Source organism: Triturus cristatus, chromosome 6, assembly GCF_964204655.1.
Source record: "Triturus cristatus chromosome 6, aTriCri1.1, whole genome shotgun sequence".
Classification (NCBI taxonomy): Eukaryota; Metazoa; Chordata; class Amphibia; order Caudata; family Salamandridae; genus Triturus; species Triturus cristatus.
The window spans coordinates 621,332,941-621,355,196 of NC_140589.1; the positions used below are offsets into that span (position 1 = coordinate 621,332,941).

A 22,256-nucleotide genomic window follows, 5' to 3' on the forward strand; every position below is an offset into this window, starting at 1 on the left:
CTTTATGCAGACGATGTCCTTTTGTTTATGGCAGACCCCGCACGTATGGGTCCCCGTTGTCTCCATATCCTGCAACTCTTTGGGGGGGGCATCAGGTCTAAGGCTTAATCTGGCCAAATCGATTCTGGTGCCGTTACACGTTACTTACAAATGTGTGGCATGGCAATGTGATATACCGATTTGACGCCTCAGTTTTCGCTATCTGGGGATCTAGGTGGCGCTTCATCCAGTGCTCACTTGGTCCCTCAACTTTACCCCGCTACCAAAGGAAACCAAGGAGGACCTCCATAAATCGCAGGCCCTTCCTTTGAATCCGTTTGGGAAAATTGCGTTGTACAAGATGCTGGTACTCCCCTGATTCCTGTGTGTACTGCAAAATCTGCTCCTCCATCTCCCGCGCCACTGTTTTTATGCCCTAGACAAAATGGCCACAATGTTCTTCTGGGGTAACTCGAGACCACAGATGGCTCTTACCCATTGCCAAAGAGCCCCATATGATGGTGGGATGGGGATGACCAACCTTTCACTTTATTATATTGCAACGCAGCTCCTAGTAATCAATGATTGGTTCTCCGGGGGATGGTCAGATCCTGCCTACCGGTTAGAGTTGAAGAACCTGGGGTTCTTGCAGATCCAAGCAATACTCTACGATTTGCCAATTCCCCACGCTATTCCGGCAGTGACTAGAGCGGTTCTTCTTGCGTGGTGCTCCACGCTGCGTTACACCCGCTGGGATGCTAAACTCACACATCTGAAAGAAACACATTAGTTATAGATTCCTTACCTTAGAATTACCCCCAGGCGTCAGACTGGATCCGGAAAGTTTTTTCGTCAGCAGTACCTCTGTGCGTAGGAAGGTGGCGTCTGTCGTGGTCGCCGGTATGACGTCGCGGTAGCTACTTAGATGCCGCCCTCGTGCGCTGACGTCAGTTCTTTCTTTTTTCGCGCCAGCCAGCGCAGCTCCGGAGAGAGCGGTACCTCTAGTCAATTTTTGACTGACTCTTTCTCGACTTTTCTTGACTTCATTTTTTGAGCCTATCGACTCCTGGTGCAAGAGGGATGCCTGGCTTCAAGGCATGCGGTTCCTGTAACCGAATGATGTCGGTTACGGATCCGCACCGCGTGTGCCTCTTTTGCCTGGAGTGCGACCACGACCCCAAGTCGTGCTCCGGCTGCCGGTCGATGGCACCAAAGTCTTTGCGGGAGCGGTCCCGAAAGCTGCTTGAGCGCTGGCAGTCGGCTCCGCGCCGTTCGAGATCCCGGTTGCGAGGGAGGTCGAGGGACCGGTCGCGGAGCCATCACCACTCTTCCAAGTCATCAAAGTCTTCGCACTCGGGGTCGGGTAAGTTGAAGCACAAAATGAAGTCGAAAAAGCATCGTCGCTCTTCGACTTCTCCCCGTCGGTCGGCTGACGCGACAAGAGATGCTGGCGTGCCCCTCCCGCGGCTCCGCGCACGGAGACTGAAGTGTCAACTCCGGGCTTCCCTCCGTTGCCGGGACCCAGAGTGACTCCCGCCCAACTTTGTAAGTTTTACGAGGCGATGCATGTATGTCATCTTTGGGTGGCCCGAACCAGCCGGCACGCAGACTCGGTTGAGGGGTCCGCCATCGGCTCTGGTCATGGGGCCACAGGCCCCCCTTGGATCCAGGCCTGGATCGGCGCCCGTTGACCTTATTACACCTCCACCGGCGCCGCTTCCTCCGGTGCCGCAACCACAACCGGTCGTGTCCTCGGCCGGCGTCGACCCCGGCCTCCATCCCGATGTGGACCCGGAGCCGGACTGGGTGTTTTTGTGTCCCTGTTCACTCCTGGGGTCCCTTTTCAGCCAGATTGGCAACCTGGGGATGAGGAGGAGGGCTGTGAGGAGTCAGGTGACCCTTTAACTGATCAGATGGAATCTGAGCAGGACTGGAGAGAGGAACTGGGGGATGCCAGTGGTCTTGACACTTCCCCTGACCTTGGCATGTTGTGTGCTCCTACTGTGGCTACGGAGGAGGGAACGTCATACGCAGTGGTGTTGCGCAGGGCGGCCGAAACCCTCGAGCTTTCTACTGTGGCGGTCCGGACTAACCTCCTAACAGAGGTGCTTCAGCCGGCAGCGAGCTCTTTGGAGCCTCAGCTGCCGTTTAATGAAGCCTTTACCGACGTCCTTATGGGCACGTGGTCCAGTCCCAACAAGGGGGCACCAGTGGATAGGATGATTGCTTGACGCCACCGCCCGGCTCTGGGTGACCCCACTTTCCTCTCCCAACACCCCACCCCGGAGAGCTTGGTGGTCCAAGCCTCCACTTCCAAGAGCACATTCCCTACCGCTCCACCGGAAAAGGAATCCAAGAAGCTGGACCATCTTGGGAAGAAACCTTTCTCTTCCGCCAGCTTGGAACTGCTGTCGGTAAACACTGCATGTCTATTGGGCCGTTATTCCCACTCTGTGTGGGATACGGTTGCGCAGGTGCTGCCTAAGTGTCCGGAGGAGGCCCGGACAGTGCTCTCCCAGGCTGTCGCCGCCGGGAGGGATGCGGCTGAGTTTACCATTCGTTGTGAGCTGGATACCACCGACTCTCTAGGCAGGATGATTTCCACATCTGTAGCCCTTTGTCGCTACGCCTGGATGAGATCGACTGGTTTTTGGGGGGATGTCCAGAACAACTTGATGGACATGTCCTTTGATGGCCGTCGCCTTGACAAGGTGGACAGCGCTCTAGAGCATTTCATGGACTTACGGGGCTCCCGGGCCTCTCCAGCCACCCAGTGCAGTTTGCTTTTCGCCCCTTTCGTGGCTACGGAGGGGTGCCCCACTACGTCCCGCACAGAGCCACAGACCCCAGCAAGTTTCCCAACCTTTGCGCGGCCGGGGATATGGGAACCAACGCCGTGTTTCAGGGGGCCAGCGGGCGGGCCAGTCCACCAACGCCCCCCTCTGCAGCAGCCTCCAAACCCTCCTAGTCCTACCTTTCAGGCCCCTCAAATGCCAGTGGGTGGCAGGATTCGCCCTCACCTCCCCCACTGGCGCACCATCATGTCGGAGAGGTGGGTTTTGCAAATAGTCCGAAGGGGGCTACTCCCTTTCCTTCGAGACTACCCCTCCAGCCTTGCTGCCTCAATACCACCGCATGTCGGTGGATTGCCTGGCACTTCTCCAACAGGAAGTTTTGGCTCTCTTAGCCAAGGGAGCCATCAAGAGCATTCCTGCCCCAGAAGTAGATCTTGGTTACTATTCCCACTACTTTCTGGTACACAAGAAGGACAAGGGTCTGCCTCCTATCTTGGATCTCAGGAACGTCAACCACTTCCTCCGGAAGGAGAAGTTCACGATGTTGATGATCACTCAGGTCTTGTCTGCCCTCGACCCTGGAGACTGGATGGTAGCGTTGGACTTGCAGGACGCTTATTTTCACATCCACGTCCTGCCAGCCCACCAGCGTTACCTGCAGTTCACGGTAGGCCACGAGCATTTTCAGTTTACCTTGCTCCCCTTTGGCCTTACCAGCGCCCCTCGGGTGTTCACGAAAGGGATGGCGGTGATCACAGTTCATCTGCGCAGATCAGGGGTTCCAGTCTTCCCCTATCTCGACGACTGGCTGTTGAAGGCGGGCTCGTCCCAGGAAGTCGTCTCCCACCTCCAGACTACGGCAGACCTCCTGCATTCGCTGGGGTTCTCCAACAATGTGCCGAAGTCACATCTGATTCCCTCTCAGAAGCTCCTCTTCATCGGAGCAGTTCTGGACACGACGCGGTTTCGGGTTTATCCTCCCGAACAGCGAGTCTGGGATATTCTGGCTATGATTCCGATCTTTCAGCCTCTGTCCTGGGTTTCGGTCCGGATGACCCTAAGGCTTCTGGGCCTCATAGCCTCCTGCATCCTGCTGGTCGATCATGCCAGGTGGCATATGCGGGCTCTGCAGTGGGACCTGAAGTTCTAGTGGGCGCAGCATCAGGGGAATCTGTCCGATTGCGTCCAGATCTCGAAGGGCACTGCTCGACAGTTGCAGTGGTGGCTCACAAACCAGGATTGGGTCAATGGCAGATCCCTCTCCCTTCCCCAACCAGAGCACACGGTGGTGACAGACGCATCCCTTCTGGGATGGGGCGGCCACATGGGAGAGGCGGAGATCAGAGGCCTCTGGTCTCCGGCGGAGTCTGGGCTCCACATCATACTTCTGGAGCTCCGGGCCATTCGTCTTGCACTCAAGGCATTCTTTCCCTCTGTCCAGGGAAGAGTAGTGCAGGTGTTCACGGACAATACCACTGCCATGTAGTACTGCAACAAACAGGGCGGGGTGGGGTCGTGGACCCTATGTCAGGAGGCCCTCCGCCTCTGGACATGGCTAAAACATCAGGGCATATCCTTGGTGGTTCAACACCTGGCAGGTTCCCTGAACGCCAGGGTAGACTAACTCAGTCACAGGTGCATGATGGATCACGGATGGCATCTTTACTCAGAGGTGGTGCAAGGTCTGTTTCGACAGTAGGGAGAGCCTTGGTTATATCTATTCACCACCAAAGAGGACGCGCAATGTCAGCAATTCTGTACGTTGGAATTTCCAAGGCGGCACTTGCTAGGCGGCGCTTTTTAACGCGAGTGTAGATGCGTTCTGTTGTACGCCTTTCCCCCTATACCACTTCTATCCGAAGTGCTGAAGAAGATCAGGCACGACCGGGTCCAAGTCATTCTTGTGCCTCCGGATTGGGCACGAAGAGTCTGGTATCCCGAGATGCTCAACATGCCCATTGATCCTCCGATCAGACTGCCCCTGCGGGAGGATCTTCTGTCGCAGCAGTAGGGGATGGTCCTCCACCCGAAGCTGTCCAGCCTCCCCCTCCTTGCATGGAGATTGAGCGCGGGAGTTGACATCTTTTGTCCTGCCTCCTGAAGTTTGCGATGTAATCTTGGCAGCCAGGAATCCCTCCACTAAGATGGTATACGCCTGCCGCTGGAACAAGTTTGTGGCATGGTGCACAGCCAAGACTATGGATCCCCTTTCTGCCCCTCTTTCTGAAGTTCTCTTATTCCATCCTTCTTTAGCCCAGCAGGGCTCTGCTCTGGGCACTATCAAAGGCTATCTTTCGGCCATCTCTGCCTTCCTTCGGCTTCCCGATCAGCCTTCTCTTTTCAAGTCCCCGGTTGTTAATAGTTTCTTGAAAGGCATAACTCATCTCTTTCCTCCTATCCCCTTCGCTATGCCTCCGTGGGACTTCAATCTAATCTTAACTTTTTTATGTGAGCCACTTCACAACTGTTCTTTAAGGCTTCTGATGCTTAAAACTGCTTTCCTGATAGCCATCACTTCTGCCAGATGGGTGAGTGAGCTCCAGGTCCTTTCCTCCAAGCCTCCTTTCCTGTCTGTCCATCCGGACAAGGTGGTTCTCAGGACTCGTCCATCCTTCCTGCCCAAGGTTGTCACTGCCTTTCACATCGGCAGACCATCACTTTGCCTACCTTCTTTCCGCCTCCACATCCTTCGAAAGAGGAGGAGAGGCTCCACCGTCTGGACCCAAAACATGCGCTTTCCTTTTATCTGGATCGTACAAAACAGTTCTGGGTGGATGACCAGGTCTTTGTTGGTTACATGGGCACCAAAAAAGGTCGGGCTGTACACAAGCGGACTGTCTCCCGATGGGACGTTTTGTGTATCAAAGCCTGTTATTCTCTGGCAAAGAAGGAGCCTACAGTGAGGCTGCGCACCCATTACACCAGCAACTACTGCTTTGGGACGTGGAGTTCCTCTGAATGACATTTGTCAGGCAGCTACGTGGGCTTGGTTGCACACCTTTACCAAACACTACTGCCTTGACAATCAAGTCCGGAGAGATGGCTTTGTTGGCCATTCTGTTCTCCAGGACTTTCTGGTGTGATCTTGGTTCGCAGACCCACCTCCGGGGTTGGTATTGCTGGGGTATCTATTCTAAGGTAAGGAATCTATAACTAACGTGTTTCTTTCAGATGAACAAGTTACTTACCTTTGGTAACGATATATCTGTAAGAAACATTAGTAAGTTATAGATTCCTTACTGCCCCACCTGTCCTCCCCGTTCTGCGAAATGATTTCTTGGATTAGGGATGTCCTTTCATGGCCCTAGTTTTGTGCACCAGTGGTCAGTGTCTTGCATGGCTCTGCGTTTCTGGCGCAGAAAGGCATGTACAGAACTGACGTCAGCATGTGAGGGCAGCGTCTAAGTAGCTACCGCGACGTCATCCTGGCGACCACGATGCCAATGACGGACACGGAGCCGACTGACGCCACCTTCCGACGTGCAGAGGTACTGCTGACGAAAAAACGTTCCGTATCCAGTCTGAAGCCTAGGGTAATTTCAAGGTAAGGAATCTATAACTAACTAATGTTTCTTAAAGATATATCGTTACCAAAGGTAAGTAACTTGTTCTTCAGATACCTTTGTGGCATGGCACATGGATGAGAGAGTTGGCGGCGCTAGAAGGGTTCCAGAAGTGGGATCTTATTGGCATTACGCAACTTGGGAATGTTTGGTCCGGGGTCACCTGCACACCTTTCAGGACTTGCAAGGCCTATACTCTCTTAACTCCACTTAGATTTATAAATACCTATAGCTCTAGCACGCCATTAATCTACATGTCCCTGTGGGCACTACACTTCCTGAATTTAGCCCTTGGAAGCCAAACTTTTTATGTGAGACCTAGGAAAGGTGGAGGTGTTCAATTCCCCTACCACACTAGATCACCTGCGGGCTCGATGGGAGCTATGGTTGGGACCCGTGGAGGACAAAGAGTGGCGGGACGCCCTTATGGCCCCCTACATGAACACTATCTCAGCCATACTGAGGCTGATCCAAATTTATTATCTCCACTGCGCATATCTCACCCCGAACAGGCTGCACCGAGCGGGACACCGCCAGAATCCAAGTTGCCAGCGGTGTGTGGAGACGCCTGCAGACTTTTATCACATGAGTTGGTCCTGGGCTGCATTAACAAAATACTGGACAGATGTAGTGAGTGAACTAAGTGGGGTCATGGGGTGGGAGGTCCCACTCACTCCTCTCTTCCTTCACCTCGGGGTTCTAGAAGGCGTGGGAGGCCCACGAGCAGATAAAGCATTTTTGGATACAGCCACCATGATGGCCAAGCGTGACTTAGCGGCCAGGTAAAAGGTCCCTACCCATCTCTCCCCCCCACAGTGTCACGTTGGTGCAGAGGACTTGATTGGTGCATTTCGCAGAAAAAAACGGTATGTGAGGCAAGAGTGTGTACGACCAAATAGGGACGAGTATGGGGCAAATGGCTGGGCTAAATGCAATATGAATGTGTATTGGTCTCTATTATTTCTGTTACTTTGGTATACTGTCAGTCAGATTGTAATGCAAAGGCGGATCCTTCCTGTATACCACATAATAATTCTGAAATGCAGTGTGTGTTCTTTTGCTACGAATTGTCGTGTCCATGTTTTAAAACCTTGAAACCCAATAAAGTTGTTTATAAAAAAAAGTAGTATATATATTTGTACAAAGAAATGCACATATCTAAATGTATATAGAAAATGTAAGACATGACTTCAATCAAACTTTCTGTGATTTACTGGCTACTTTCTTCCAACACAAAGTAAACTCAGTATTCAATCTCTTCTCTATCAAGTCACACGGATCAACCCAGTGACCCTCAACTCAAGATGATTGAAGATCAGGCAACTATATCCGCCTTCTCTGAATTCTTCCCATATCAGATGAGAACATTACTAATGCAAACTAAGTTGGGCTACCCACTTGATCCCTTCCCAACCAAAATAACACACTTAACACCTGAAATTATTTCCAATCAGTTAACTGACATCTTCAACTGGATGATTAGTTTAGGGAAATTCCCAAGTGATTGGAAGGTAGCTTCCATTCTTCCTCTGCTTAAAAAGTCTAACCTGGATCCCTCATACCCTAATAATTACCATCCGATTTCCCGTCTAACCCTCCCGGAAAAGATAATTGAAAAAGCATTTAACTCTCAGCTAGCCTCCTTTATTGAGGAGCCTAGCCACTTAGACCCGTGTCAGTTCAGCTTCAGAAGACATGACTGCACTGAGTTGGCTTTGATAAGTGTGTCAGAACAAATTAGACAGACTGTTAGATAGCGGTGGAAATGCTGCCCTGATTTTTTAGACTTGTCAGCAGCATTCGACACAGTCAATCGTGACATCCTATTGAATCGTCTTTCTGCCACTGGCTTAAAGGTTAAGGCCTATCTTCTCTTTAAATCATTTCTGTCCGGCAGGAAACAGTTTGTTACATTAGACAACTTAAAATCCCCCTCCTTCTCCCTCCCATGTGGTGTTCTCCAGGGGTCGTCACTTACCCAATCCCTTTTAACATAAATGTGGCTCCACTGGCCAAGCTTATTAGGTCATAATGGTTTTCAGCTGTGACATACGCAGATGACACCCAAATTGTGGTCTGTGTCAACAAATCCTGCAGACACAGCTAGGCGCTTTCACAACTGCATGCAGGAGATAGGGAAATGGATGGCCCAGAATTGTATGAAGCTGAACTCAGGGAAAACTGAAGTTCTGCTCTTTGGGAAAGATTCCTCCTTTTTGTCCCAGAATTGGTGGCCCACGTAACTGGGTCAGCTCCTTGTCCCAGTCAAGAAGGTCAAAATATTTGGGATCAGCTTTTGACAACCAACTCACTTTTGAGGGCCATATAAACTCCATTACTTCATCCTCTTTTTTCATTATGAAACTTCTTAGGAAAATCTTCCTCTTTATACCTAAAGACTTTCAGCAGATGTTAACTTCCTCTCTGGTGCTCTCAAGGGTGTCAATGCGCTTTTTGTCAATATCAGAAAGAAAAGACTTAACAAAATGCAGATTCTGCAGAATTCAGCAGCACTGCTATTACTAGGCATTCCTGAAAGAAGAATCAGTCTCTGCCTCTCTTTCCCTTCTACACTGTCTTCCCATAGATAAACGTATTAACTTTAAGGCCCTTTGCATTGCTTTCAGGGCACTCCATGGAGAAAGACTAGATTACTTCAGGCAAAACATTTGCTGGTACTAACCCCCCACAACCACTTCGCTCAGCAACAGCTCTCAACCTGATTATTCCTAGGTTTAAAAAGCTCAATGGGGAGGAAAAAGCTTTGTTGGCAGTACCACGCGGCTTTGGAACCGCCTGCCACTTGCACTAAAAAAGGAAACTGACCTACTTACTTTCAGGAAGGCCCTTGAGTGGTGGCTTTGCAAATAGTAGCTGTGCTTAGCCTTTTTTCGCGTTGGTCAGCATTCCACCATTTGAGTCTCACGCCTAGACACCCTCAGACACTAGTGCCCGTTTATAAATTAATATTTCATTTCATTTCACAAGTATAATCAAATTATACATGTTTACAAGCACAGGCATATGCTGTACATTAGTGTTTGATTTTGGTAGTCATGAAGGAAAGAGCCAACTCTTCAGTAGTCTTCTGAAGATAAGTTATTCGATAGCTATATGTTTAGTTTGGCTGCTTGAACAGAGAAAGATGTACCACCCAAGGGTGCTTTCTTCTATGCTGGAGTTTTGAGGTGAGGTGCCAATCCGGAGCGAAGGTCCTTCGTTGTATGTATTTGGTGATGTTATTCCTGATGAAAAGTGCTCCTGTTCCATGTATTGCTTTGTGTGTGAAACAAAGCAGCTTGAAAGTGGATCTTCTGGCAACCGGTAACCACTGTAGGGCCCTCAAGGCAGGGGAGATGTGGGCTTGTGGCTTTACATGTAGGAGTAGTCTGGCAGCAGAGTTCTGAATTCGTTGTACTCTTTTCATAGTTGAAAAAGATGATCCGTGGTAGAGGCCATTGGTGTAATCAAGTTTAGACAGTACAAGAGAGATGATAGCTTTGACATTGTATGGCAATCCTAGATGTGGGAAGATGTGTCTCAGAGTTTTCTTTTTTTTTTTTTTTGAAATTTTTTATTAGCATCATGAGTAACATCAGCTACATATATAAACAATGTCAGTTAACTCATATAAGATAAAGCATCAATCAAAAACAGTACTGAAAAGCAATATTTCCGTTAAATTGTTAAGACATAATTACTCCCCAAATTTCCTGTATCTTTCGTTTTTGCCTCAGTCCCTTAGTCATCGCTAAAGTGTTTTCCATATCGTAAATGTCTTTAACCAGAAGCCACCATTCCATGACCGTGGGGGGATGGCTTTGTATCCAGGCCCTGGCAATAGTTAATCTAGCACATGTGAAAAGTATATTCATCAAATCACGAGATCTATTTTTTACCCCAACAACTCCGATCAAAATATCCAATGGCGTAAGTATAATGGGCCTAGCCAATTTAGTCGAGATAACACCAACTACATCCTTCCAGAAAATGGATAGCTCGGGGCATGAAAAAAACATGTGAACAATGTTTGCCCCCTTAAGTGCACATTTAGGACATTTTGTACGGTCATTCGGATCGTTCAGATCATTATTAAAAGCCCATTTTAGTATCCTGTCTGGTGAGTAATACAATTGAAACACAGTTTTAAACAGCTGTAACTTCAGACTAGATGATTGAACTGCATTATTTAGGCTATTTAATGAGGAAGTTATTAAGTCTGATGTTACATTCACACCCAACTTTGTGCTCCACTTTTCTGCCACCTTACTAATATCATCCTTATTTAAGATAGAGAAAGTCTTATAACCACACCTGATCAGTGCCTTGTCAGAATCCCTATACATACAGCTCCAGATTTCGGATTCAGATATACTATCAAGGCCTATTCTATGGGTAATATAATCCTTGATCTGATTATATTTAAACCACGCCCTTTCTGGTACTTTATTCATCATCTTTAACTTTTCAAAATCAAAAAATCCAGTATGGTCATACAAATCTCCCAAATTATTTATGCCATTATCCGAGAGCATAGAAGTAGCTAGATCGTGAAAAACACCTGGCAACCCTGGGTTATACCAGAGTGGTGTTTTGGTGTGAAATAGGGAGATGTTATTCCTAACAAGAATAGATCGCCAGATGCTCACTGTGTCCCGAATCGTCTTGAACCGTACTCGTTTAAAGTAGTTGGGGTCATTAAGTCTGTACAGAAACATAGTAGCGTCATCCCCTAATGTAAATTTGTGAAAATAAAGACATTTGTCAGAAATAAGTAGGCTACGAAAACGAGTTAAAAAAGCAGCCCAATAATATAATTTAAAGTCTGGTAGCCCGAGTCCACCTTGGTCATAGGGGAGTTTGAGCAAAGATATCGCCCGCCGTGCTTTCTTATACCCCCATATGAAGCTGCTGATGATGCCCTCCAGTCTGCTAAAGTAAGTGTTACATACTCTTAAGGGTATGGACCGAAAAAGATAAAGAAATCTGGGTAAGATCTTCATTTTAATTAAGTTAATTCGCCCCAAAATCCCCATTGGAAGTTTGTGCCATTTCTTAAGAAGAAGAGAAGTTTCTTTTAATAAAGGTTCGTAGTTGAGTGCAATTATTGAATCAATACTAGAAGATATTTTTACCCCGAGATATGTTGCCACATTACATATTCCATCTATTGGTGTTAGTGAAGTAAAATTTGTAATTATTTGTGTTTTGCTGATATTTAACCTATACCCTGATGCCATACCATATTTATCTGCTTCAATACCTATACCTGATATAGCTTCAGGGACATTTGTAGAGAAAACCGCTACATCATCTGCGTAAGCAGTTATTTTTAATGCATTAAGGCCATTTTTGAACGGTACAATCATCTCTTGTTTGTACAATGCAATCAAAAAGGGTTCTATTGCTAAAGCAAATAGCAGAGGAGACAGAGGGCACCCTTGTCGAGTGCCGCGTTCAATTGGAAAGATAGGTGAGCACAGTCCTGAATAGCATACTTTACCCCTTGGTTGATCATATAGGGATTTAACCCATTTTAAGTACTGACCTTTTATGCCGAATGCAACCAAGGCTGCCCAGAGGAAGTCCCACCCCACGCGATCGAAAGCTTTCTCCGCATCTAAAAGGATCATTCCGAGTGGGGTGGGATACGTCCTAGCAACATCAAATGCCGATATAGCAGTATTAATGTGTGCGGTAGTATCCCGTTTGGGGATGAACCCGTGTTGAAATGGTGAAACCATCTGTGGCATTAGTGACGCCAGCCTTGTTGCTAGTATCTTTGCAAAAATCTTTGCATCGGCATTGATTAATGATATAGGTCTATAAGACCCTCTCTCTTGTGGGGGTTTCCCCTTCTTAAGAAAAAATATAATTTGAGTGCGATTCCAGGACTTTGGAGCTTGTTCACCTTTACCAATAGCTTTGATAACCATAATCATAAGAGGAATTAATTCTTCCATGCATTTTTTATAAAGTTCTATGGGGATTGAATCTTCGCCTGCAGCTTTTCCCAGTGCTAGGGAATTGATAGCTGCCTGTATTTCATCAGCTGTTATATCTGCCTCCAAGTGATCGGCTTGCTCATCCTTTATATTCTGTACAGCATTTTCTGTCAGATATACTTTTATATTATCTCCTATTGGAATTGTTTCAGGCGTATATAACTCTTGATAGTATGTGGCAAACTGATATAAAATTGATTTAGAATCTTGATATAATTGTCCATCGTCACCTTTTATTTCCTTGATCAACGCTTGGGCTCGATCCTCCGCCACTTTATATGCCAAAATTTTTCCTATCCTCTCCCCACTTTCATATTGATTTAGCCTATATTTAGCTAATTTAGAAATGCTTTTCTCCCTAAAAATATTTTTCAAAACTAATCTTGATTCCATCAATTTTGCATTTAAATCTTCGATTTCTTTAGCCCTTGTAGTGGCGGAATTAACTAGCATCTTAGATAGCCTCTCTTCGATATTAGATATATCATCTAGTAATTTTTTATTATGAACCCTATTGATTTTATTTTGCTGCCAAACGAACTGTTGTGTAAACCCACGGATACTGGCCTTACAAGCATCCCATACCATCAGAGGAGATGTAGTGGACCCATTGATATCGATAAAATCTTTTATATGTCCTTTCAGCAAACTCACAAACTTAGCATCAGAAAAAAGATACCGGGGAAAAGAGAAGGGTCTAGGTGGATGTCTGTCCGTTTCAATTTCTATTATGAATGAAATCGGGTTATGATCCGATGTCACCCTAGGGCATATTGACATTTTACTAGTTGACAGTATAGAGTTAGAGGCAAAAACCATATCGATACGCGAGCAGAGCTTATGGGCGGATGAATAGTAAGTATACCCTGCTAAGTGTGGGTGAAGATATCTCCAGGCATCCTTGATTGCATGTATATTAGCCAAATCTAAGATGGCAGCCCTCGTCTTACGCATCCTTTGCAACGCACCCTTTCTGGTTGTGTCCATATTATAATCCATAACACAATTAAAATCACCCAACACTATACGTTCCCCTTCCCAAGTAAGTAATTCCATATTGACCTGATCAATTATTCTCGGTTCATCCTGATTTGAAGCATAAACCCCACAAATTATATATTGGAGGCCTTCCAAAGTCACTTGTACCATGGCCCACCTGCCCGCTTTATCCGTCATTTTTTTGTTGACTTCTATTTTAAGCTGTTTATGCTTCAGTATGGCCACCCCTCGAATTGAAGCATTGAAGTCTGTACAGACCAAAAGATCATAGCCTAACTGATTCAATAACTGTCTATCCTTATATGCAATATGAGTCTCAGTTATAACTACCATCTGTGGGTTATGCATCCTAAGTTCCTCATATACTAGTCTCCTCTTATTCCGATTGTTAAGCCCAGCCACATTCCAAACTAGAAGTTTTAGTTGATACATTTAATTGATATTGTTATTATAAATTCTGACAGAGCTTCTACCCAAAAGAAAACCATAGCATTCTTGCAAACCATATAAGCTTCTCTTAGCCAAAAGAACATAGATATATTTGTACTCATGATGCATTTTTTTATTTTTTCCCCTCCCCCGTTTCCCACCCAGTAGCTCCCCTCTGGTCCCCCCATTTCGGTTGACTGCCGTTCCCTTGGCAGTCGGTGAGCGGATAAAACACTGTTAGGGTCCAGGCTTTCAACACTAATCATATGAAAACAACAGCAACACAAAAAGAAAGAGGAAGAAACCTGTGCTACCCAATGTGCTACCCAATGTTCATAGGAGCAATCGCTCAGTTACCATATAAACTTTTAAAACTAACCAAGATATAACTGAAAAATCAACTAAAAGCGTATGCACTGAGCATTAGCATTAGCCTTAGACACTATCATAGTTGTTAGCTTAATCATTTCCCCTGTCGCCAGGAGGCAATAGCATTTTCAACCTCATTTACTTCCCCAAAGAAATAAGGTCGGCCGTTTTTAATCACTTTCAACTTAGCAGGTTCCTGCAAATAAGCTTGATATCCAAGTTCTTTAATTGGATCAATGAATTGCTTCAGTTTCCATCGTCTTTCTAACGTGAGTTTGCTTAAATCAGATCTCACAAAAAAGATAGTAGAGTCAATGGTGACTGGAGTGTTAGGCCGTGCTTTTAGAGAAATAGCTTGTCGAAGCAGATAGTTGCCTATATAAATCAAAACCGGCCGTGGAAATTTACCACTCTTATCTTTTTGAAGTAGGGGTAAGCGATGAGCCCGTTGTATCTGAGAGTCCCAGTCCCAATCTGAAAGGTCGGGAAATGCCTTTTGAAATAGTTGGGTAACATATGCTCTTGGGTCCGCCCCCTCCGCTCCTTCAGCAATACCAAAAACACGGAGATTCTGTCTTCTTTGTCTATTTTCTAAATCTTCCAGTTTATTTTGCATCTGAATTAATTGAGAGGCATGTTTATTCACTTCTATTTCAGAGCGCTGTGATTTCTCCTCTGTCACTACCACTCTTTGCTGTAGTTCCTCTATATCTTGAGATACTGACCCCAATTTGCTCGCCATCTCTTGCAAAGAGGTTTGAGTTCTGTTATTATCCTCCCTCATTTGCTGATAATGTTCTTTAGCTTCTTGTTTTTGTTCATGTAGGAGTTGTAAGATTGTCTGAAAAGAAGCAGACACCTCCCCTTGTGGATCCCATTCTGTTGGCCCGTTAGATAAGGAAGAAGCGACATTTTCCGTGTGTAATTCTTGTATGTTCTCTTCTGTCGTAGTAATTAATGCCTCATCTGTAGGCCCAATTAGAGTGTCAGGCAAGTCATGAGTTAGGTCTTGGGTTATACTGCCACTGCTACCACTACTGTTATTCTTGTTAATACTACTGTTGCAGCTCTCTGACAAAGAAGCGGAGTTGTCTTCCGTAAGTATCGTGTTAGGCACCGAGGGTACTGAAGGTACTGAAGGGTGTGGCTGATCCAATAGACTTTCCCCCAAAGACCCCAAAGACCCCAAAGACTCTGCCGATTCCTTATTCAGGCCAGATTTATCAAAACTATCGGTCTTTGCTTTTGTCGCCTTTGCTACATTAGGAATATTGGTCTGGGTAGGGCTGAGTGGTACAGTGATCTGGTTTAGGTCTTTGGAGATAATGTTTTGATCGTTGGGGCTGTTACCAGATAATCTCATTGCCATAGATTTAACACCGCCCTTAGCCTGTACCCATTGTCTAATTGGGCTGTTCTCCGCAATCATTTTCATAACATTTGGTTTGGATTTGCTTGTAATTTTAGTAGCTTTATTCTTATTTTTGCCCTTTAATTTCTTTGTGGTAAGTGTTTTATTTTTGTCTTTGGTCGCTTTTAACATCGTGCTACTACCTACATCGTTGAGATCCACATATTCTTCATCTGTCTCTGCGATGTCGGTATTGTCAGTATTTTCAGCGCCCTCACTTTCTCCCACGCCCTCAGTGCTCCCTTTATCTGCAGGCATGCTGGTTGTATTAGTTATTTCAAAGTGAGGGGTGCTCATACTAGTATCAGCATCAATATCAAAACTAGTCAATTTATTCACCAGTTCTACCGGTTCATTATCTTCTTTGGTTAGAGTTTTAGACAGACTAGTTAACTCTTCCTCTGCGCCAGCCAACTCAGTAGTGTCTGTTGTAAATAGCATAGTTGCATTGTTTAAGGTATCATCGATCTGTGCTGCGGCACTAGAATTCTCAAACTCCTCTGTTCTCATTTGAGTGCCCTCAATTACTAATAGGTTATCAACTGTGTTATCAGCAGCAGCACAATCAGCTGCATAATTTTTCTTTTGAGTCGGGTATTTCTCCCCAAGTTTACCTAAATGCAATTGTTCTGCATCTGAGGCTACATCCGTTGCGTTCTTAACACATGAAATTTTCTTACTTGTTGTAAGTTCGTTTGTGGCTGCGATTGAGAGTAGCAGGGGGGTCGTCACTCTCCCGCTAGCAGCTGTTGTGCGGGTCGTGCGCGTAGGAGGTTTTGGAGCCATCGTGCTGCTGCTCCCGCTGCCGCTCGTCTCCTCTGGCTGTGCTGTTGCCGGTGCTGCGGGGGAACGCAGGCCAAACCAATTGAGTACCGTCAGTCTCGTCCACCTCGTCAGACTCAGCCAACTCGGCCAGCCGCGCGAAGGTTCCTGACTTGTTGAGGCTGCGGTATTCTTCGCGGTATTCTTAGCGCTAGCAGCCCGTAGCTGACTCAGGATGCGGTCACCGATCAGCCGTAGCTGCAACATTCAACGCGCCCCTCTGTTCCTGCAGTTCACGTAAGTCTTTTGGCATATGAAAAAAAGCAGAAAAGCAGAAAAACAGAAAAGCAGTCACTCCAGTATTGCGTTGCCGTTTTCAAGATCACAGTTTTCAGATCATTTTGTTTGGTATCCGCCTGGACCCGTTTCAGTGCTCACCACTCCGGCGGTGTCAATCCGCCATCCGTGTCTCAGAGTTTTCATAGTAATAAAGCTTGATCTTGCTAACTTGTCTCCTTAGGCATTCATTGATTATTTGGAGCCCATGGTAATTCCAAGGTTTCTTACTTCCTTAGATACTTTAATCGGTTGTCCCAGATCGCCAGGCCAGGCGCAGAGTGGGTCATAATTTTTCCAATCGCCACATATGAGTGTTTCAGATTTGGAAGCATTCTGTTTGAGATGGCTCCATGTCATCCACTGATCAACAGCTTTCAGGCAACTGAAGATTTTTGAGTTTCCAACGTCTTTGGGACTTTCCAGTTTAAGAAGTATTTGTGTCCCATCTGCATAGTTATAGCATGTAAGCTTAAATTCATTGATCATTGCCGATAATGATTTCATGTAGATGTTGAATAGCATGAGTGATATGAAAGAGCCTTGAGCGAACACTGCTTTTGTGAATTACGGTTTAGATTTGAAAGGAAGAGTATGGATGATTTTTGTTCTGTTTTCAAGGTAGGTTGTGATCCTGTCGGAAGCAGTCCACTCTGTGCCGGCTTCATTGAATCTTTTGATTAGAGTGTCACAGTCAACTGTGTCGAAGGCAGCTGAAAGGTCCAAAAGAAATAGTGCAGCAACGCCGTTCCAGTCTAGTGTGTTTTAAGGTAATACAATCGAAGTATCACTTCACACGAAGTATTGATCCTTGCTACCAGATACAAGGGAAATATACCAACTACCGCGAAAGGAAGAGAAAAAAGAACGCATAGCCTAGAACTTAGGTGACTTCCCTATTACATCGTAAAGCGAACTAGACTGTGAATCCATATAAAGATCAGATTAAATAGACAGGAATGGAATTTATTACATTTATTTCTTTTGATTTTTCCCAGTGTGTGACTACAAGACGGCACCCTGAGTCACGAGACCCGCATGGTGCATACTAGCACTGACCAGTAGGTGAGGCTAGTGCATCCAAGGATCACCAACATTTTTAATTTAATTAAATATAGGAGCATGTATTTAAAATGTGTAATTTAACATCACTGGGCATGCCACCTAGAGCACACTACACGGAACCCCTTATCTAATGGTCGACATTTGGGCATCCACAGCAATAAACCATGCTGACAATAAGATTGAATGCAATAATCTATATATAGAGAAGATAAGACTGTTTGGAAACAGAAATGAAAATTGGAGTTACACTATAGCAACACTGGTGTACTAAGATATATAGACACACCATGTAGGGGTTGACATTTTACCACGTTTTAACCCTTGGCATAATAGAATAGCTTATAGTAGTATAGATATTCATAGATGTCACTAATGGTGGATTTCAACACAGATTATTAATAGGTGTATACATTTGTTTTTTCTTTTTCCAGATAATCTACTGGATTTCAATAAATAGGTGAGTGCAATAGGCCTCATTTTAGCCGTTGTTTACACGAAGTACACTGTTAAACAACAGTCAGGGAAACCATAGATTAAATAGTATAGCCCTGAAGAAGGCCCCAGACCCGGAAGGGCTCTTGGTGTGGGCCGAAACATGTTGGCATCGAAAAAGGGTATATTTGAATCAAATAGTTCAAAATAACCCTACCAAAACATACGTTTTTTTATCTGATACCCCAGGTACCCCACAAATAAAGCAAAGCATTGGGGTATACCTGAAGGTATTTTTAAAATCATTACCAAACTGGTTCCCTGCATAACCAGAAGCATTTATATAAGAACTCCCATAACATCTTTTGGTTGAGTCCGCCCAGGTAGTACCATCTTACCTGGGTGTGGAAAGACGCCTATGATGAAGCATGTCACTACCAAGTGAGTGAGGCGTCTTCTCCAATATCTGTGGATATCCTAAACATTTAGAATGGTTATGTCTCAGGATAACATCTGTTACATAGGACTATCGGGACTAATTCAAAAACTGATTCCGAGGATCTATTGAACAACCTTTGGAAATAGACATCAGCAGTTGCCTTTTGTGAAAGTATGTTTTAAGGAAATCACAGATGGTGATGAGGGCAGATTATGTGCCTGTTCCTGGACGGAATCCTGTTTGAAAGTCAGAAAGTATGGAGTTATCTTCAATGAATTGTGACATCTGGGTGAATGCTGCACTTTCTATCAGTTTCCCCAGGAAAAGTCAAAATTAAACTGTAGTTGTTTGGGTCATGCGGGTCCAGGTTTGTTTTCTTTAATAATGGGCGTATGTATGCCTTTTTTAAGTCTTCTTGTAAGATTCCTGTAGTTGAAAAATTCTTGATGATTCTTAATACTGGTATGGCAGGAGAGGTAGTTAAAAGAATGTTTTTGAAGATTTGTGGTGGACAAGGCTCAGAAGAGCAGCCGGCTGGCCTGCTTGCTTTGACAAGATCCATAAATTTGCTCTGTGATAGTTGTTTGAAGGAACGCAGAGGCTGGGTTAGACTACACAATTGACAAGAAAGTTCACATATTGTGCCATAGTTCAGACTATGCTGGATATCAGTGGCATCAAGGCTGTACCTCAGGTACTGGATGTAATGAATGAATGGCACACTCTGATACAGCCACGTACTATCAACATGGGTTCCCAGAATAAATTATTTCCAGTTCCATCACTGCTCTGTATGGTCCATTTCCAAAGGTGGGGAAGACAAAAGAGGGCAATAGCTGTGCAACTCGGTCTTATATGCTCATTTGCCCCTTCCATTAACTGAGGTCACCTAGGTGACCACTCCGCTGGGAGTTGTACCTTTTAGCAAAGGGGGGAAATGGGACAAAGGAGCTGAGGAGAGACCGCCCACAGTACACAGGCTAAATGCATCTGCCCCACGGTGGGGCAGATGCTAGATGTATTTAGCCTGTGTACTGTGGGCAGTCATTATGTAAAGCGTGTGAAATGTAAGCAGGAACAACATGGTTACCTTTTTCTTTTTACACTCATTATTCAGAAATTAGTGAGTGCTTTTGCCTGAAAAGTTAAGGCTATGACTACAGGGCCCATAAGAGACCCATTTCAATGTCAATTGCTTATATCCTCACAAAACGTAAATTGTATGGTTTAAAAAGACCACGTTCGTGAACACAGAGCCGCTGTACATATTTTGTTATCCAATTCACCTATCAAGCAGATATTTCAGTACCTCCAGGAATAGTGCACTTTCCCACCCAGGGAAACCCATGTTGTTCAAAGATGGATGAGAAAACAAAAGTAGCGCTTCACTGGCAAACACTGTAAAGTGGCGCTAATGTGTTTAGGTGTGAATAAATCAATCTGGCCACCTTGCAACCACTCTATCTTGCTTTAGTTAGTTATTTTCATATTCTGAATATTTTATTTCTCTCCACCCCGAGGCTGCACTTAGAAATTGAAAAATGTCAGAAGAAGAGAAATTTCCAGCGAAAGTGTTTTTCTTTTTTGGATACATTTCACAGGAGAGCAAATAAACGAAAGGAGAAAAGGGAAGGTAATACCTGTTTTTGAAGTCTCATTTTTCACTAAATGAGGAGGCGCGAGACAAAGAGAGGGAAGCGGGGGAACAAGTGGCAGGAGAACTGTCCTTGCCTTCTCCGGCACGAAGGAAAAGACAGAGTCCTTTTCCTTCTCTGCCCGCTCTGCTCTTCCCCAAAAACCGAGTCTTATCTAGCGGCCTTGGCGATTTCTGCCGTCCGGGAGGCGTGTTTAAAATAAGAAAGTAGGGGAACGGACTCTGAAAATGAAGTAGGGGCACGCCGTGCCCTCCCGATCCCGCCCACTTCGACCACTGGCCCCACCCTCGTCTTGTTAAAAGCGACCCTCAGCTAGTTGCAGCGCAGGAGGTTTTTCCGAAACAGACTTCACATACTCTTATTCAAAGCTCTTAGCCTGTGTTACAGATCAAGCAGATCAACATTGTGAATCTATGGTCACTCCATAGGCTTTTTTACATATATATATTTATGAAAAAGAAGCAGAAATACAACTTCCTGTGATATTTAAATCCAATTTTTTAAAGTATGTGTACTTATGTGTAGGTGACAGTAATTTAGAGGCCATGCCAGAATTTCAACCAAAAGCATGAATAAACAGATTTTTTTAAAGATGCGTCTCTCTAATTCTAGGTTATCATCAGGGCTCCATTTCAGTCCTTTTTGAACGTTTTAACTCTAGAAAAATACAAATATAATTGTTAGTGAGTCAAGAAGTCTTTCGGTTGGATCTGATTGACAAAGCCATGTGCGGGCTTAAATTCACCTTGCGCGTGGATTTGGCATGATTTACGGTTGTAGATTCGCTTCATTGGTGCCCACATGTTTCCAAAGAGAATTGTTTCCGGTGTTTTTTGCCTTGTATATTGTGAATGACAAAATAGCGCACCGCATCTTAATCCAACATTTCCATTTGTGAGCTTAAAATATGTGCGAATCGCATCTTGGTGGCCTTTACGTGTCCCTGGGAGGCTTTTACTAACTAAAATCATCAAATATAATAAAATAAAACGTTTTCTTTTTTAAAAAATATGCTCTTAAACCTCAAAACAAACTGAAAACCAAGGGATAAAGCAAATACAAAGAGTCGATCTACAAGCTAAAGTGACATGCCGTCTTTATTTTCTTTCCTCTTCTAATTAGAACGTGTCGGAGGGCGCGAGGGCCATGTACGGCCTCTACGGGGTCGTGGAGCACAGCGGCTCCCTGAGGGGCGGGCACTACGCAGCCTACGTGAAGATCAGAATGCCAGCCAGGAAATTGCCAGAGCATATGGCCGGAAACAAGAATGTGCAAGGTTGGTCTCCAACCCCTTTATTTTATGCTTTATTTAATTTCCTTGTTCATCGTTCTGCAGCTTACTGTAAAATCGGCATCTGCACCTTTCACACGGGTGCATCTGTCCGTTTGTTTCCTGAAAGCATCCGTGTGCGCTGAGATGATTTCTGTAGAACGCTGCAGCCTTTTTACCTACCTGCAAGTTTGACGTAAAACAGATTTTTTCTTACCATATGTTATTTTCCCTCGTCCCACCCAGCTGTTGGCTGCTTCTTCCGTCCTCGACCCTTTGAGTCAAAACATGTACTGTTGCTGTTCCAACCCCTGGAGGGCTTGGGTAAGAGGCGAAGCAGCTGGGCTGGCAGGCAGAAAAAAATCGGTGGGACTCGTCGCTCCTCTGCAATATCCTATAACGTTACTAGCAAGAATCATATAGCGCTGACTACCGTGCGTTTACAGCACCCGTTTCAGATGGGCGCTGTTACCTTTCCTGACATGGTTTATCTTTAGCAATGCAGTTTTAATGTGGACATGTGCACCTTTAAAATACTTATTGAGAGGGCTCAAGTCCTGAAACAAGCACTGGCATAGCCAATAGGTCTCGCCATTTGGCCCTTGTAAGTGTTTAGTTTAAACATGCGGCATATTATCCAGAACATAGCAGCTACTTTTTTTTTTTAGGCGTGTCGGGGTCTCTTGCTTTAGGCATTGAACGGCCAACAGTCTGAGGCCTGTCCAGCCACTTTGGTTGTAAAGAGCG

General features: G+C 45.3%; 1 protein-coding gene across 4 annotated transcripts in view; it reads left to right on the forward strand.

The window, feature by feature from the left end:
- USP45 (ubiquitin specific peptidase 45) overlaps nucleotides 1–22,256 on the forward strand; it is a 1,582,349-nt gene that overhangs the window by 1,445,972 nt on the left and 114,121 nt on the right. For 3 of the 4 annotated variants that reach the window (XM_085611114.1, XM_085611116.1, XM_085611115.1), the window contains one exon: nucleotides 21,362–21,515. The exons of the other annotated variant lie outside the window; for it this stretch is intronic. In XM_085611114.1, coding sequence (XP_085467240.1) covers nucleotides 21,362–21,515 — 154 coding nt within the window. The remainder of the gene's footprint in view (nucleotides 1–21,361; nucleotides 21,516–22,256) is intronic. 4 annotated transcript variants of the gene reach the window in all.